This window comes from Notothenia rossii, assembly GCF_949606895.1.
Source record: "Notothenia rossii genome assembly, contig: scaffold_612, whole genome shotgun sequence".
Taxonomy (NCBI): domain Eukaryota; kingdom Metazoa; phylum Chordata; class Actinopteri; order Perciformes; family Nototheniidae; genus Notothenia; species Notothenia rossii.
Genome location: NW_027640034.1, coordinates 1 through 16,152, shown reverse-complemented (window position 1 = coordinate 16,152; position 16,152 = coordinate 1). Strand labels below are relative to the sequence as shown.

Here is a 16,152-nt window from a genome sequence, read left to right as displayed (position 1 = left end):
CCTAAGGATTAATTGCAGAGAATACTTAATTGTGAAATTAATTGTAAAACAACCAGATGGATTTATGGAGAGTGAGAACAGACCCAAAGTCAGTCTGTTAATAATCTTTGTATTCATAGACTTTATTTGCAACAGTCAGTTTTATTTTGTTAAAACAGGAAACGCGTTCATTACCACCGTGCGTACCGTGAATCTGATAATGTGGGACACAACAAAAAACAATCAAATGTGAAGTAAAATAAAACATTAAACATAAAAAGATTCAGTCAGTAAAACGAAACACGCAAACTGTAAACAAAAACAAGAAGTTTTAGTGTTATTACTTTTTTTCCACGAACTGTTAATTTAAGTTCAACCGCAGACTAAACTAAAAAACAGGATTAAAGGTACATTTAAACAGTTACAACAGAAACCAGGATTAAACCACATTGTAACTGAAGTTAAAGAAGGTTTGAATCTTAAATCAACGAGAGTTAAACCTGAAACTAAGGATTCAATCTGGTTAAAACCATAGTTGGACGAAAGTTGAACCTTGATTAAACGGAGTTAAACCAGGATTACAATTCTTGTGGTAACATGATTAAATATGAATTGCACTGGAGTTAAACCTGAAATGAACCCGAGTCAAACCAAAGAAATTAAACGGAGATAAACTGATGTTAACATGGAGTTAAAATAACAGAGTTACATGTAGAAAATACTGAGTTGGAAATACACTTATCTTTAAGTTATCCTGGAGTTAATGTCAAGATTCAAGCGGAGTTAAACACTTTAAAGTGGTTACACTGAAGGCATATAGATATACTGGAGTCAACAGTTATGATTAAGTCCAGCTTGGATTAAAGTAGAGTTCAACTGGTTTTAGAGTAAATATGGAGTTAAAGTGGTTTTCAAAGTAGAGTAAACATGGATTTAAAGTGGTTTTCAAAAAAGAGTTTCAGTCGAGTGGAATTTCAGCCCTTAAATAAAACAAACAGGATTCCTTAACACACATCAAACCTGGTTCCACCTGGTCTGACCTCCACATGATTAACAGTCAGACATTCAGAGAACCAAAAAGTGCCTTCAGTCGACTCAGCAGAAAACAGACAGACAACGAGATCAGGAGAGTCCGATAGAGTCCGATAGAGTCTGGTAGAGTCCGATAGAGTCCGATAGAGTCCGGTAGAGTCCGATAGAGTCCGATAGAGTCCGGTAGAGTCCGGTAGAGTCCGATAGAGTCCGATAGAGTCCGATAGAGTCCGGTGGAGATCAGGAGAGTCTGGTAGAGTCCGTTGGAGTCTGGTAGAGTCCGATAGAGTCTGGTGGAGATCAGGAGAGTCCGATAGAGTCCGTTGGAGATCAGGAGAGTGCGATAGAGTCTGGTGGAGTGTGGTGGAGTCTGGTTGAATCTGGTAGAGTCTGGTAGAGAAAGTTGGAAATCAGGAGAGTCTAGTTCAGTCAAATAGGGTCTGGTAGAGGTACAATAGAAACCAGTAGTGTCTGGTGGAGATCTTCTAGAGATCAGTAGAGTCAGTAGAGTCCAATGGGAGCCTGTAGAGTCTAGTAAAGTCCGATAGAGTCCGACAGAGTCGATTGTCAGGTGGAGTGGGAGAGAGTCCGGTATACTCCAGAGATCAGGAGAGCCCAGTTCAGTCATATTGGGTCTGGTAGAGGTACAGAAGGGTACAATTGATTCCAGTAGTGACTGGTGGAGTCTTCTAGAGATCAGTAGAGTCCAGTAGAGTAGAGTCGAGTCGAGTCGAGTCTGAAAGAGTCTTATAGAGTCGATTGTCAGGTGGAGTGGGATAGACTCTGGTAGAGTCAGGTTGACTCTGTTGGAGTCCGATAGAGTCCAGTAGACAGATTGATGAGTGCTGACAGGAGGAGGCATCAATCAGAGGATGAAGAAGAGGAGGAGGACGATGAACAGGATTCCAAGCAACACACCGATAGCACACCACTGACGACGATCTGTGGGAAAACAGACTGTTAATAAATATCAACTAATTATCTACAAGCTAAAAGCACGAGCATCCATTGTTTTATTTCTGTCACTACTGCAGTGTGAGGGCAGTTTACCGCTGGTCATGTGCGACACCTTAGCCAGTTTCTTCATGACATTGTCCAGTCTGGAGTGAGTGTTGTCCACCTCATGAGTGAAGTCATCCAGCATCCTGCAAGAAAAACACAGACTCATCAAGTCCGGCTTGAGTCAAAACATTTGCTTTGTCAGCTAACCGAATATCAGATTTTAAACAATATTTCTTGGCATTTAGCCGTGAAAAAACCCTGTTTTCTGCAAACAAAGGGAGGCATGCACTGCCAAGTTATTTACATTAAAGAAATTACATTTTAATAAAAAGAAAACTGACTCATTTAATAAGATGAACAGTTTTATTGATTCAGAAGTTGTTTTTGCTCCGTCACGGCCGCTCTGGGCTCAGCCACATGAACGGAGAGGATACAAAACTCTGGATTCGGCTTTTAGCGCATCTAGGACTTTAAAGACGTAATGATTCCTCCTCATGAGATGACCCACCTATTGCCCATTTCTAAGTCTTTATTTCTAAGTCTTTATTGTTATGATTTTGTATATATAGTACAGCTACTCTACTTTACTCTACCCAATGATATGCATTCAATGTAACCGCCTATAATGTATTACCATGTGCTGTATGCTTAGGCTGAATGTTTGTAATTTCTTGGTTATTTCTTCCGATGTATGTGTGTGAATGTTGTTTGTATGTTGTACTTGTTTGTTATTTGTTTTCTTGGGACCCCCTTGAAAACGAGGTGATTCACCTCAAGGGGTTTATCCTAATAAAGAAATTTGAATATATGATTTAAAAGTAGGGATGCTCAAGGGTTCGTACTGGGTAGTTGAATTACCTGAGACCCAGTTCTACGCTGGTTTACAGACGTCTCTTTCCCAGTGTAAGTCTATGGGAAACTTGTTTTTGGGCCCAATGACGTCAGGAGACTCACGGAAGTTGTAGTACCAACTTTTGGCCACTTTAAAATGTTCGCCTAAAAAAAAGGTGCTTTTTTTTACCCTTACTTCCTGTTGTGGTCCCTCACTTCCTGTCCTTGTCCCTCACCTGCTTTCCATGTCCCTAAACAACTGACTTACACGCCTTTTTTGACCATGCTAACTTTTGCCAACATAACATGTATTTGTCTGATTGGTCCGAGAAGACCTAAAAGTTTATTTTTTAGAAATGAACTTCACTTACCTTAAACCTACGATACCCTCACTCTAACCTCCAGGGCAGTATCCTGATGAAACCTCCAGGGACCTACCCTTCTCTATCCTACAGTAATGTCCAACCTTCCCTATCCTTTTATTCCTTCAAGTCTGTTGCCTCCCGGGACAAACCGAACGTAGAGCATAAACCCAGTCATGGAAATGAATCTGAAAGTCCTTACACAGACTGCTCATCCAGCTCCATGCCGATCCTCTCCGACATGTTCTTCAGGACTCCGATTGTTCCCGAAACCAGCTCCAGCTGCTCGTCCTGCTGCTCTGCAATCAGCTGATACAAACACACATTATTAAGCTTTGTTTGAATCCACCAGGTACCCAAAACATCCCCATAGTGCATCATCGCTCAGAGCTCTGTTATTAGGGACAGTGCACATTAATCAACATTTCTGTAAATGTGCCAAGAGGCTATTTTTCATCTGTAGTCCCTGGACAGATGTTGTAAGTCAACCTAAAGACACATTTAATTTTAAACAAGTAAATACAATCAGATAAAAACATGCAACATACAGTCCTGGAAATCTTAATGCCAAAAACAAAACAAGAAAGAACATTAAAACACAGGCAGTGGGTTGTAAGGAGCAGAAGATTGTGTCAGTGTTTCAGAGCGGATTCCATTGTTGAGCAGCTTCAACAGAAAATGAAGAATGACTGAAAGAACTTTTCCTGAGTGGAATAATGCAATCTCCTCTCGCTGCACCTCTTCTTATCCTAGTTGCAGTAGTGCGTATGATAATAAACCGTCTGAGAGGAGGTGAGGCCGTGGATCATCTTGTAAAGCAGTGGTTCCCAACCTTTTTTGTCTCGTGTACCCCTTGAGCCATTCTATAAGAAGCCCCTCACTCATCTGTGATCATTCGCCTACATCTTTACGTGTATGAAACCCTTCGTATCGTGTTCAACCCGACTGCTCCTAAAAGAAAATCAATTGTATTTCTCACATTCAATACAAGTCCATTTAAACTTGAAATCTACACTTGTTGTCAGTGAAAAAAAGACTCACTACTTATTTAGGAAGCCAATCATTTCTTCTTCTTTTTTTAGGAGAAGCCCCCCCCCTCTGAACAGCCACTTTTATCCGTCATATTTGAAAAGAAACATTATTTTCTGTATTCATGTAAAACAAAAGTTATTTATGTATTTGGTGATGACTTGCGCTATTTTTAGAACGCCAGGCACATGCGTACCCCCTGCGATCCCCTCAAGTCCCCCTAGGGGCCCCCGCACCCCATGGATGTATAATAAGAACTGGATACAGCGTGGGAGGCGGGGTCTCGTTCTTTCCAATGAGAGCTGCTCATTGGCGCATTAGGACAAAATGGCCTGAGATTTTCGAGAGCAAAACATCACAGATTACCCATCATGCCTGGCTGTCAGAGCAGAAGTACCTGTATGTAGTTCAAAGAGCGTAGTTCCCCCTGAAGCCCTGCCTCCTGTCATTAAGCCCCGCCTCCTATAATTAAGCACCACCTCCGATCTCCTGCTCTCGGCTCCATAGAATGAACGGAGAGAAATTAAATCTGGATTCAGCTTTAGTGCATTTTACAACTTTAAGGACCTAATAAGGGCTATAAAAGTGTTCGTGCTGGGTAGTTTATTTTGTTTAAAAAAGATTATCAGCTGATTTACAGACGTCTCTTTCCCCATGTTAGTCAATGGGGAAAAGTCTTTCTGGGCCCAGTGACGTAACGGACTGATACGGAAGGTGTAGTACCGCCGTTCGGCCACTAGGAATATTTTCCTCAGAGCCCGGAGCACTTCCTGGGGGCTTGCTGTACCCCTGGTTGGGAACCACTGTTGCAAAGAAGGCAAGCATTTGCATCGGCTGTGTCATGACTCCAGTGTTTGTGTACCTGCTGCTGGCCCTGCTGCTCCTCGATGCACTGAGAGTTGGCGTTCTGCAGCTGGCTGTCCAGACGGCTGTATTTGTTACCTCCGGGCTGCCAGATCGGACCTGAAGGGCCGCGCTCACCGAGAAGAGCCTGGACACAACAACACACACACACTGTCAGACATCTTACGTTTTGCAGCAGCTTCGGCGGACCAAAGGTAAGAATATGAGGAAAAATCGCATCAAAAACTCGACCAGGGAAACTCTTGGTCTTGATGAGAACACAGGATTTTGGCTCCAAGGTTCGTTGTCCTTTGCTTACAATGACAGGAAGCTGCAAATATATATTTTGTCCATATCCAAAAACGTATTTCCCTTCAATGTACCTGACCTTCCCTCACTGTAACCTCAAGGGACTTATATACCCTTTCCTTATATCACTTCCAAAGTCCTACCATACCCTAAATATGTTCATTTAATTCATTTCTTATTTTAAAAGTTACTTAACTGTATATCATTTTAATTGTATTCATCTTTAATCTTGTGTGAATCTGTGCTGCCCTGTTTTTCCTTCTGACCCTGTTGATGTTTAAACTCCTGAATTTCCTCACAATGATTAATAAAGGTCCATCATATCTTATCTCTTACATCAGGACCTACCCTACCTTGTTCATATATAAACTCCAAGGACCAACCCTACTGTTATATTCTTTTGAGCACTTGGCCTCCCATACCCTGTCTATAAACCTCAGGGACTTTTCCTACCTTCAACCCTCAAGAGTTAAGGCCACTACAGGGGGTATTTTAGTGTCTCTCGGGGTAAAAGTGTCTTTAAAAGGTTAGCTGCATTGATTTGAGGCTTTTCTAAAGGCTTTTTGTAACAGCTCCAGTATAAAAGTACCCCTGTGGTCAGTTACCTGGTGGTTCTTTCTGTCCCCTGAAGACGCACCTGGACTCGACATCTGTTCTTTCATTTCCTTCAAGACAAAAAAGTACAGTCAGCAGCCAATCAGATCGTTTGGAATCAAATCAGACACTAGCAGTTCAACGGCAACTAGGGATGTCACAATACCAGAATTTAAGTCAATACCAATACCAGTGACATTTGAATACCCAATTCTGGATTCGGCTTTTAGCGCATTTTACAACTTTAAGGACCTAATGATTCTAATAAATGTTAATCAATGCGAAAAAGTATTTCTGGGCCGGGCGATGTCACGGACTGATACGGAAATTGTAGTACCGCCGTTTGGCCACCTCGAATATTTTCTTCAGAGTCCGGAGCACTTCCTTCGGGCTTGGTGTTCAGTGACTCCTCACCTGAGCACAGAGATGAGTTTTACCTGATGTAAGTGAAGCTTACCTTGACCGTCTGCCTGGTGCTGGTGATGAAGGCTTTCCTCTTCAACAGTTCTGCCATGTCCAGGTTGAACTTCTTTGGGTTGGACTCAACGATGCGTTCACGGACAGTTAAGAAAAACACTCATCTTTCACAGGTTAACACTTCACATCTCTGATCTCTACAACACGTCAGGGTGTCATGGATCCGATGTAACACTCACAACATTAAAGAATAAAACAAAGAGGAATCAATAAAACAAAGACAGAGAGATGGTTGAAGTCAAATAGTATATTGCTGTACAGCACTATAAGAGACACATTACCTTGCAACAAAGCAGTCAATAGTGTAATGTCCCTACAGTCTAAGGGGAATCTCAGAGCTTATATGCACCTCAAATTGCATCCGTAGTTAAACTTTTCCTGACCTCTGTCCCCTCTATCTTTAAATCATTCTAGGTTTCACAACTCTGCTGACACCTTACATGCTAATGTTGGCCACAGAAATAAGTATGCCTCCTTTTGGAAACTAAATGGATATTCACTAGTATGGTTTGAAACACATGATTATATAAAACAGATTCTACAAGGGTTTTAAAGGATATTGATGGTCTCGTCCAGGTCCTCCAGGTCCCACTCGATGGAGCGCAGACTGTTCCTCAGCTCATTGGTCGTCCAGTCCATTTCCTCCTTGGAGGCCCCGCCCCCTTCTTGCAGCAGCTCGCTCCATCTGTGGTGGAGGCTCTGCGCTGCGTTCACTGCCTTCTGAACCTCCCTGTAACACACATAACACATCAGTGAGGCGTTCAGTGCCTTCTGAACCTCCCTGTAACAAACATCATAACACATCAGTGAGGCGTTCAATGTCTTCTGAACCTCCCTGTAACTAACATCATAACACATCAGTGAAGCGTTCAATGTCTTCTGAACCTCCCTGTAACTAACATCATAATACATCTGTGAGGCGTTCACTGTCTTCTGAACCTCCCTGTAACTAACATCATAATACATCTGTGATGCGTTCACTGCCTTCTGCATGACAGAAGTGGTTAGCTAGTTATCTTCGTTAGCCCTAAAGCTATCGGTCCTATTGGCTGACTAAGCCTGTTGTGCCTGAAATAGGCATCTAGTTTTTTATTTCACTGAACTTTTAATGTTATATATTGATAATTAGACAGCAGGTAAATGAAGGACATTCATTTCGAGGGACTTGTACTCAAGGAATTTCAGTTTTCTGCGACTGTATACTTCTACTGCAGTAAATCTCAGAGGTGAATTTGTAATCTGCACTGCTTTAATCTATCAGTTTACATTACTGGTAACTTTATACATTACAAACTAATTTGATATACACATATTATATGATGTAGGAATAATAATGTATCCATAACTGTACAATGTTTACAATTATATCTTAATCAGTAAAGTGCAATATTAAAATGCTTTCATAAGTATTCGCTAGTGTTGAAAACAGAATAATATAACATTCTGTAATTATAATCTGATGATAGTGTTTCTAAATAGACAGACAGACATACATCAACAGTAATATAGACATAATACACATAGTAGTAACATAACGAGTAACACTACGTTTACTTGCTGAAAATACTCATTACTTTTACTGAAGGGACATTTTGAATGCAGGTCCTCTTCCAGAGTGTTTCTACTGTTATTCAGGAATATTATCTCTGTAATTAACGGACAATATTGTGACCCTGAACACTGACTGTAACTCAGTGCTAACATCATAGCAACATGCTAACCGGCTAACTCACTCGCAACACACCGGGAGCTAACATTAGCTTAGCAGTTAGCCTGCTGTTATTCCCTGTTAATAACCTGCTGTTTTGATAGATCATTGATCAGCTCTCCTCCGTCTACATGGTAAAACTAGAAGCTACCCTGCTGTTAGCATTAGCATTAGCTCGGTTCTAACCCTTTGACGACGAAGAACGGGTCTTCCATAGACATGTTGCTGGTTCTGGTTCAGTCTGATCTCACTGCCATCACACTGCCATCGGCTCCGGATCAAAAAGAACGAACTTCATCCACTTTTCTCTCCGATTCCTCTCAGTTTGTCTCCATCAGAACCGCAATCAGCCGCGGCGCTTTGTTTACATGCAGCGAGGCGACGCTGTGACGTCACACACAGGGCTGGAAGTGTATCACATTTCACCAGACTGTTTTTATATAAATTAACTTTGGAATATGTACACAAAAATGTTAGTCCTGAAGAGGAAAAAAACCTATGAAAATCAATAAAATATATTTAAAATAATATTAGTCCTCCAGAAGTAAAACAAAACATTTAACACTTTATAAAATAATTTAAAAATAATGTTAGTCCTGCAGAAGAAAAACTAAATTACACATACTGTGGAATATAACAAAAATAATTGTAGTTTTGCCATGGGAAAATAACCTTCAACAGACTGTAAAATATATTAAAAATAATCTTTAACCTGCAATAGAAAAAAACATTACCCACACAATAAAATACACAAAAAAAGAATGTTAGTGCTGTAGAAGAATCCACATTCGACCGACAATAACATTTACAGAAAACAGAGTTAGTCCTGCAGTGAATACATATTCAAACATTGATGTGAATAATTCACGATAAACTATATTTTTGCAAAGAAATAATGTTTTATTACCATATTAACAATATATATATATTTTGTATATCTGAGAGTTATCGTCAATTTTGCCATATTATATCTCTTATTAAAATAAAGACAAAATCAGAATTGTGTAAATCATTTGCAGAATACACTTATTTGTATTAAATAACATTCCCCAAAATAAAACATGTATCTTTAGTAGTCCAGCATAAAAAGGAATACTACAGATAATTTCGAGTTGTTGTTTTGTTGTCCTTGTTTGCAACGTACTTTCTTTACTGTAACTATACAGATACAAAACACAACAAAACAGCAGGTGGCGATATTCTCCCATGACACCAGAGAAGAAGAGGAAGTATCGCGATACCTCCTTCAACGTGAGTTTGTTTTCTTTGTTGGAGCGGAGACGAGCTAAGAAGCTAATCTGTCGTTTTTACCGCCTCACATCAGCAGCTCATCCTTCGTGAATCAACCTAACAGACGGTGTCTCACCTGCACGAAACATATACAGGTAAGAAATATAATGCGTGTTAGCAGTTAGCTGCCCGCGTGAAGCTGTGGAGCTTTTTTGTAAGAGCGGCCGCGGAGCTAACATGTGGCTAACGGCTAACTGTTAGCGGTTAGCCGTTAGAAAGAAAGACATCAGAAATCAGATTGGTTGCTAGGCAGGTTTAAACATAAGCACAGTTTAAGAAAAACAAGATGTTATACGTTAAGATTATTATTGCAAAGTACTCAGGATAATAGAATGTACGCAGTATTGTTATGGAAAGTGGAAACGTGTGTAGATACAGTAGCTTGTGTAAAAAAAGTGTCGTTAGCTCCGTTCGGTACATTTGACATGAGTTTTAAATACAAAATAACGCTAACCTGGCTAACAACCGTTTACACACTGCTGTTTAAAACCATGCTAACCATAACATGACCACACGCAGTGTATACCTGGCTCTTAGCGGTAAAACACATCAGCGGCAAGAGAAGTACTCGGGTCTTGTACTTCAGTAAAAGTAGAAGTACTCAGATCTTGTACTTGAGTAAAAGTAGAAGTATTCAGATCTTGTACTTGAGTAAAAGTAGAAGTACTCAGATCTTGTACTTGAGTAAAAGTAGAAGTACTCAGATCTTGTACTTGAGTCAAAGTAGAAGTACTCAGATCTTGTGGTTGAGTAAAAGTAGAAGTACTCAGATATTGTACTTGAGTAAAGTAGAAGTACTCAGATCTTGTACTTGAGTAGAAGTACTCAGATCTTGTACTTGAGTAGAAGTACTCAGATCTTGTACTTGAGTAGAAGTACTCAGATCTTGTACTTGAGTAGAAGTACTCAGATCTTGTACTTGAGTAAAAGTAGAAGTACTCAGATCTTGTACTGGAGTCAAAGTAGAAGTACTCAGATCTTGTACTTGAGTAAAGTAGAAGTACTCAGATCTTGTACTTGAGTTAAAGTAGAAGTACCAGAGTGTAGGAATACTCTGTTACAGTAAAAGTCCTGCATTCAAAATGTTCCTCAAGTAAAAGTAGAAAAGTATTCTCATCAAAATATAGTGAAAGTAGCGACAGTAAAAGTAGTCGTTGTGCAGATTGGTCCATTTCAGAATAATATATATGATATGTTTTATAATGATTGATCATGAAAGTGTTCTCAAAGCTGGTAAAGGTGCAGCTAGTTTGAATGACTTTTTATACTGCAGGGTAGCTGGTGGATTTACTCTACACAGTATTTGAAGTTTTTTTAATTTGCTCCACATTGACCAAATACAATACTAAATACTAAACATACTGTATATATATAATATGTTTTTATCATTCAGTACATCATGTAACACGGTGTTGTGACATCTATCTTTTGCTTTTTGGGTTCCTTTTTCATTGTTGCAAATATTAGTATAATAATGTTATAAAATGTAAAAAGAAGTCTGGCAAATGATCCCCCTCCCCTCTTAACGCAGTGATCACCTGAGTCATCTCCATGGCCCTAAGACGAGGACACATCCGGTACCTGAAGGTAAGTCCATCAATCAGGTAGAAGTATGTCTTTTTAGGTGTGTGTTGTGTGTTAAACTTATCTGTGTGTGTTTAAGGTGTGTGAGGTGCAGTCGTCTCAGAGTGACATCAGAGACGGTCAGCACATCCCGAAAGGAGGAGCTGGAAAGGTGAGTGCTGGCTTCTGATTGGTTGAACTGTATTCACTATCACATGTGCAGTCACCTTTTTAAGGAACACCATACCAACTTGTGTGTATATGATACATATACAGGCCTCAGATGATTTTAGGCCAAATATCATATTTAGACTTTTTTTATTTTATTTTATTTTTTACATATAATTGTAACACAATACATGATTGTCGCTAAAAGCCTTGTCTCTACATTACAATAAAATATATAAAATAATTGATTCATTAATTTGAATACAAATTCTAGTTAGTAGCTATTATAGGCATAAAAAAAACAGAAATGTATAATTCTTTCTTTAACAGAAATGTTTCTTCTGCCCGTAAAGTGTCCAAACCAGGCTTTTCTGGATAAGCGCATTTTTAAAACATAGTCATTGTCCATGCCGGTTTCAGATTATTTGTCACAGTTGCTCCGATCAGATCGGTCTCCTCCATTTTGTAGATTATTTACGACTTTTGAAACCACATAAACACATCGGCAAAACCCGGCTCACTTTGAGCATGTGTTTTAAACAGTTTGATCCCTTTGTGAATTGTTTCCACTTCTGCGCCATCCTTTAATTTCTTTATACAGCGGGAATCCAAATGAATGAATCCTGAGTCCAATAACCATCAGAGTCACTCCAATAGAGCTCCTTAGTTACGCTTTCACCCTCCTTTAACTAAACACTTCACATTCATCCAGTTTGTGATAGGAGTTGTAGCATTTTGAGACTTTGAAACTTTAATTACCGCTGTTGTGTGTGTGTGTGTGTGTGTGGGGGGGTGCGCACAACTTCCAACAGGAGTCATTTGGGGGGGGCTCTTGTGGAAAAAAGGTTGGGAACCCCTGATCTAGACCAACACTACCAGACATGATAACATTGTGTGTGTGTCTCAGGAGCTGTATGATAACGGCTACAGCGAGCAGATGATGGAGGACGACGACTCGAAGACGAACCTGATCGTGAACTACCTGCCGCAGAGCATGAGTCAGGACGAGCTGCGCAGCCTGTTCAGCAGCGTGGGAGACGTAGAGTCTGCCAAACTGATCCGAGACAAAGTGGCAGGTAACCCTGACAGTACGTCTCATAAAACACATTTACTACATTTACACTACAATTGTACAATGAAAGAGTGGTGCACGGATGAGGTATTTCTGTGTTAGTCCCTGAAGGCAGCATCTCCCTGGTCCAATGGGATCTCAATGTGATTTTGGATTATGTCAGAAAATAATCTCTGTGTCAAACAAACGTACTTTTAGTTCAGCAGGATAATCTCCACATACTAACACCACTTAATGATTTCTGAAGTAAAAAGCTAATGTTGAGCTATAAAGGAACTACAGCACGGTCACATGACTTCACGTCACCACCGCTAAGCTAAAGGAGGCTAATGTTGGGCTATAAAGGAACTACAGCACGGTCACAAGACTTCACGTCACCACCGCTAAGCTAAAGGAGGCTAATGTTGGGCTATAAAGGAACTACAGCACGGTCACATGACTTCAGATCACCACCGCTAAGCTAAAGGAGGCTAATGTTGGGCTATAAAGGAACTACAGCACGGTCACATGACTTCAGATCACCACCGCTAAGCTAAAGGTGGCTAATGTTGGGCTATAAAGGAACTACAGCACGGTCACATGACTTCACGTCACCACCGCTAGGCTAAAGGTGGCTAATGTTGGGCTCTAAAGGAACTACAGCACGGTCACATGACTTCACGTCACCACCGCTAAGCTAAAGGTGGCTAATGTTGGGCTATAAAGGAACTACAGCACGGTCACATGACTTCAGATCACCACCGCTAAGCTAAAGGTGGCTAATGTTGGCCATGATGGCGTTTAGTCGTCTCATTTAGACACTTGTTAGCAACCTCCGCTTTTCACCTGTGGCGTATTTACTGACGTATTTTATGTCGTAGAACAAAACGTTAAAATCTCTTCAGCTTGTGTTAACCACAGACCTTATTTCAGGATGACAACCAAAAACATATTGAGAAAACCCATTGACCAGAGGTCAGGAAGTGAGGGAATGTCAGGGGTTTAAGACTCATTCCTGCACCACTGGATATTACTCATGACTATTTGTAATGATGCTACTGCAGAACTGAGGATAAAGTTTGACTTCAAGTATTTCAAGGGCTTCAGTTCTGATTTATTGTACTTTTATAACAAGTTATAATTAGGTGAATTCTACTTCCTGGTACTGCTTTGTAGATTTAGTAATTCTAGTTGAAGTAATATCTTGAGTATTTCCTGTGTACTCTTTTCTTTCCGGTTTTGACTTTTCTTTTTTGATGTTTATTGATGATTTTTAAATGTTTTGTTTTTAATACAATCTCATTGTAATTTTTGAAGGACAATGCTGTAATATTTTGTTTTTTATTAATCTGAATATTTTTTTCCTGCACTGTTGTAATGTTTTTTTTACTTTTCACACCAGGTTGAATAACAACAGTGTTTGTCAGGTATCTGATGGTGCTAATCAGGGCTGGGCAATATGTGGATCAATACTCTGTGACATAACAGGTTTTCTTATCATAACGCCCAGCCCATAATGTCTGTTTTTGTTATTTTAACTGAAATGTTTGAATTATGTTTTCACCTGTTTTTTATTTTTCAGGCTTTGCAAATGTCTGTAAATCCTAAACAATGAATGTCCTGATCTTTTTTTTATTCTGAATAAGTAAAGGAAACTTATCATTAGATTTATGCACCGAGATTTTCCTCGGAGTGAGCGCTCCTGTTCAAAAGTCGTAACTGGAATATTAGTCAAAAGAATCGAATATAGCACCCAAGCGCCCAGGAAGTGCGCCGGACTCTGTGCCCAATATCCGTCGTGTCCAAACGGCGGTATTGCAACTTCCGTATCAGTCCGTGACGTCACCCGGCCCAAAAATACTTTTTCCCATTGACTAACATGGGCAAAGAGACGTCTGTAAATCAGAGGATAATTTGTTTAACTAAATAAACTACCCAGTCTGAACTATGTTATAGCCCTTATTAGAATAATTCGGTCCTTAAAGTTGTAAAATGCACTAAAAGCCAAATCTAGATTTATTTTCTGTCTCCATTCATTCTACTGAGCCGAGAGTGGGAGCTCGGGGGGCGGGGCTTAAGGGGGGCATGCTCTGTGAGCGCACATACGGGTTCTTCTGCTCTGACAGCCAGGCATGCTGGGTAATCTGACGTTTCGCTCTCTCAAAAGTTGGGCCATTTTGTCCTCATGCGCCAATGAGCAGCTCTCATAGAAAAGAACGAGGCCCCGCCTCCCACGCTGTATCCAGCTCTTATCATCAATGAGCCGCACCCCTAGCGTTTTGTCCAATCATCATTATATTTTAACCTTTATTGACACAAAGATCCGCAGCGCTGTGATCGGTCGCTCTGAGGAAATATTCAGTGTTTGAAGTTTTCTCTGTTTGTTCAGAAGATTTTAATGTTCTTACTTTTTCAAAACCTGTACTTTTTTTCACAGTTTTTTATTGTCGTTTTGTGAATATCCAGAGTGTGTGGCGGCTGAAACGCAGACAGTTTTATTATTTTATTTTGTTGTTTTCCTTTGTGTTTCTCTAGGCCACAGTTTAGGTTACGGCTTTGTTAACTTTGTTAACGCTAATGATGCAGAGAGGGCTATCAGTACGCTCAATGGCCTGAGGCTACAGTCTAAAACTATCAAGGTAAAGATCCCAGGAGCTCTTTGATTTTCTGTCTCACCTGAAAGATGTGTTGTGTTCCCGGACACTAGAGGGCGCTCTCCACTGTCTGACGGATGAAGGTATTTTTGAAAACACTGATGGCATTGTTTTTTTTGTTGCTTTTTTTTTTATTATGGACACATGTTGACACTGAATCTGTGAGTTTCTTCAGTTCAGAGACAATGTGCCAGACTTTCATTTTCATAAATTAATGCTTTTATTTTGAACAACCTGGATGCTTTTTTTTTTTGTATTTAATTTGGGATTTTTTTTTAATATTTCAATTTTTTCACATTGAATATTTAAACACCAATTTCAAAAATATCTGTGTTTTTTAAAATGTTTTTTTTAAAGATGGATGTAACTGTATATTTAATTTGGTAACATTTTGATTATTTTGATGTATTTGAGTGAGTTTGAATGCGGCACGCTGAGATGCTTCCTGTCTCCTCTGCAGGTTTCCTTCGCCCGGCCGAGTTCAGACACGATTAAAGACGCGAACCTTTACATCAGCGGGCTGCCGAGGACGCTGAGTCAGCCCGACCTGGAGGACATGTTCAGCCGCTTCGGACACATCATCAACTCCAGGGTGCTCGTGGACCAGGCCTCCGGTAATAACCACCGTTAATAATCTTAGTTTAGTGCATTCAATGTCAGGAAATAGAGAAAAATGTACATCCTAGCCTCTCAAATCAATAAATTAACTTATCATAGCAGTCATTACCTATCATAACCCTAACCCTAGAAGTATGTCAGAAATGAAGCCCAATATTGTCAAAAACACTGAAAACTGTGAAAATGTCCATCGTAACCCTTACCCGTGAGAAATGTCCGATATTAAGCCCCAAAAGACTGTAAAATGTCAGAAATTATAGGAAAGTAGTGAAAAATGTCCATCCTCGCCAACCAATCGATAAGTTGATTTATCATTGCAGTCATAAGGCGTGTTCACACCGGAGTACTTTTCTCGTTTAGCTCCGTTAGTACCTCTTATGTCGCGTTCACACCAAAAAGAGTACTTAGTGCCGGGAACTTTTACCCCCATTGTTATTACCTGCTCGAGAGGTGGTGCTATCCTGGGGAGAAAAAAGTACCAATTTCTATTGGCTGGGCGAATCGCAAACCACGCTCCGTAAAACTCTGAAATGTTTTTGTGAAGCCGCCATTGTATTTGTTAGCATTATTAGCATTAGCCCAGCGCACCAACGCAGAGAGAATAACTTATGGCAACACAAAAAAAAACATTGGAGGTGAGGA

The 16,152-nt window shown here is 40.1% G+C and overlaps 2 protein-coding genes across 4 annotated transcripts; one reads left to right on the top strand and one right to left on the bottom strand.

The window, feature by feature from the left end:
* Positions 1-101: 101 nt before the first annotated feature.
* On the bottom strand, positions 102-8,567 carry stx6 (syntaxin 6). 2 transcript variants are annotated; one of them, XM_079695343.1, is made up of 8 exons: positions 8,353-8,567; positions 7,019-7,239; positions 6,439-6,533; positions 5,993-6,052; positions 5,098-5,226; positions 3,409-3,515; positions 2,062-2,156; positions 102-1,953 (listed from the first exon to the last, which is right to left on the bottom strand). In XM_079695343.1, exons 1-8 carry the CDS (start codon positions 8,385-8,387, stop codon positions 1,877-1,879), a joined length of 819 nt encoding a protein of 272 aa, XP_079551469.1. In that variant the 5' UTR covers positions 8,388-8,567; the 3' UTR covers positions 102-1,876. The 2 variants fall into 2 exon arrangements, with proteins under 2 accessions (XP_079551469.1, XP_079551470.1); XM_079695344.1 differs by having other exon boundaries at positions 7,019-7,188.
* Positions 8,568-9,391: 824 nt separating this feature from the next.
* LOC307027153 (ELAV-like protein 1-B) lies at positions 9,392-15,543 on the top strand. 2 transcript variants are annotated; one of them, XM_079695346.1, is made up of 6 exons: positions 9,392-9,551; positions 10,988-11,043; positions 11,120-11,191; positions 12,095-12,263; positions 14,774-14,877; positions 15,353-15,543. In XM_079695346.1, exons 2-6 carry the CDS (start codon positions 11,008-11,010, stop codon positions 15,521-15,523), a joined length of 552 nt encoding a protein of 183 aa, XP_079551472.1. In that variant the 5' UTR covers positions 9,392-9,551; positions 10,988-11,007; the 3' UTR covers positions 15,524-15,543. The 2 variants fall into 2 exon arrangements, with proteins under 2 accessions (XP_079551472.1, XP_079551471.1); XM_079695345.1 differs by having other exon boundaries at positions 12,095-12,275; positions 15,353-15,542.
* The last annotated feature ends 609 nt before the right edge of the window (positions 15,544-16,152 follow it).

What these genes read in the sequence shown, in the direction of transcription:
- stx6 (XM_079695343.1), bottom strand. Translation starts at nt 8,387, where the DNA reads ATGTCTATGGAAGACCCGTTCTTCGTCGTCAAAGG. An exon ending in GGGACAGAAAGAACCACCAG is followed by an intron (nt 5,227 to 5,992) that starts GTAACTGACCAC and finishes TGTTGTGTCCAG; the next exon opens with GCTCTTCTCGGTGAGCGCGG. An exon ending in AGCAGCAGGGCCAGCAGCAG is followed by an intron (nt 3,516 to 5,097) that starts GTACACAAACAC and finishes TGTTTGTATCAG; the next exon opens with CTGATTGCAGAGCAGCAGGA.
- LOC307027153 (XM_079695345.1), top strand. Translation starts at nt 11,008, where the DNA reads ATGGCCCTAAGACGAGGACACATCCGGTACCTGAAG. An exon ending in GACACATCCGGTACCTGAAG is followed by an intron (nt 11,044 to 11,119) that starts GTAAGTCCATCA and finishes TGTGTGTTTAAG; the next exon opens with GTGTGTGAGGTGCAGTCGTC. An exon ending in CGAAAGGAGGAGCTGGAAAG is followed by an intron (nt 11,192 to 12,094) that starts GTGAGTGCTGGC and finishes TGTGTGTCTCAG; the next exon opens with GAGCTGTATGATAACGGCTA.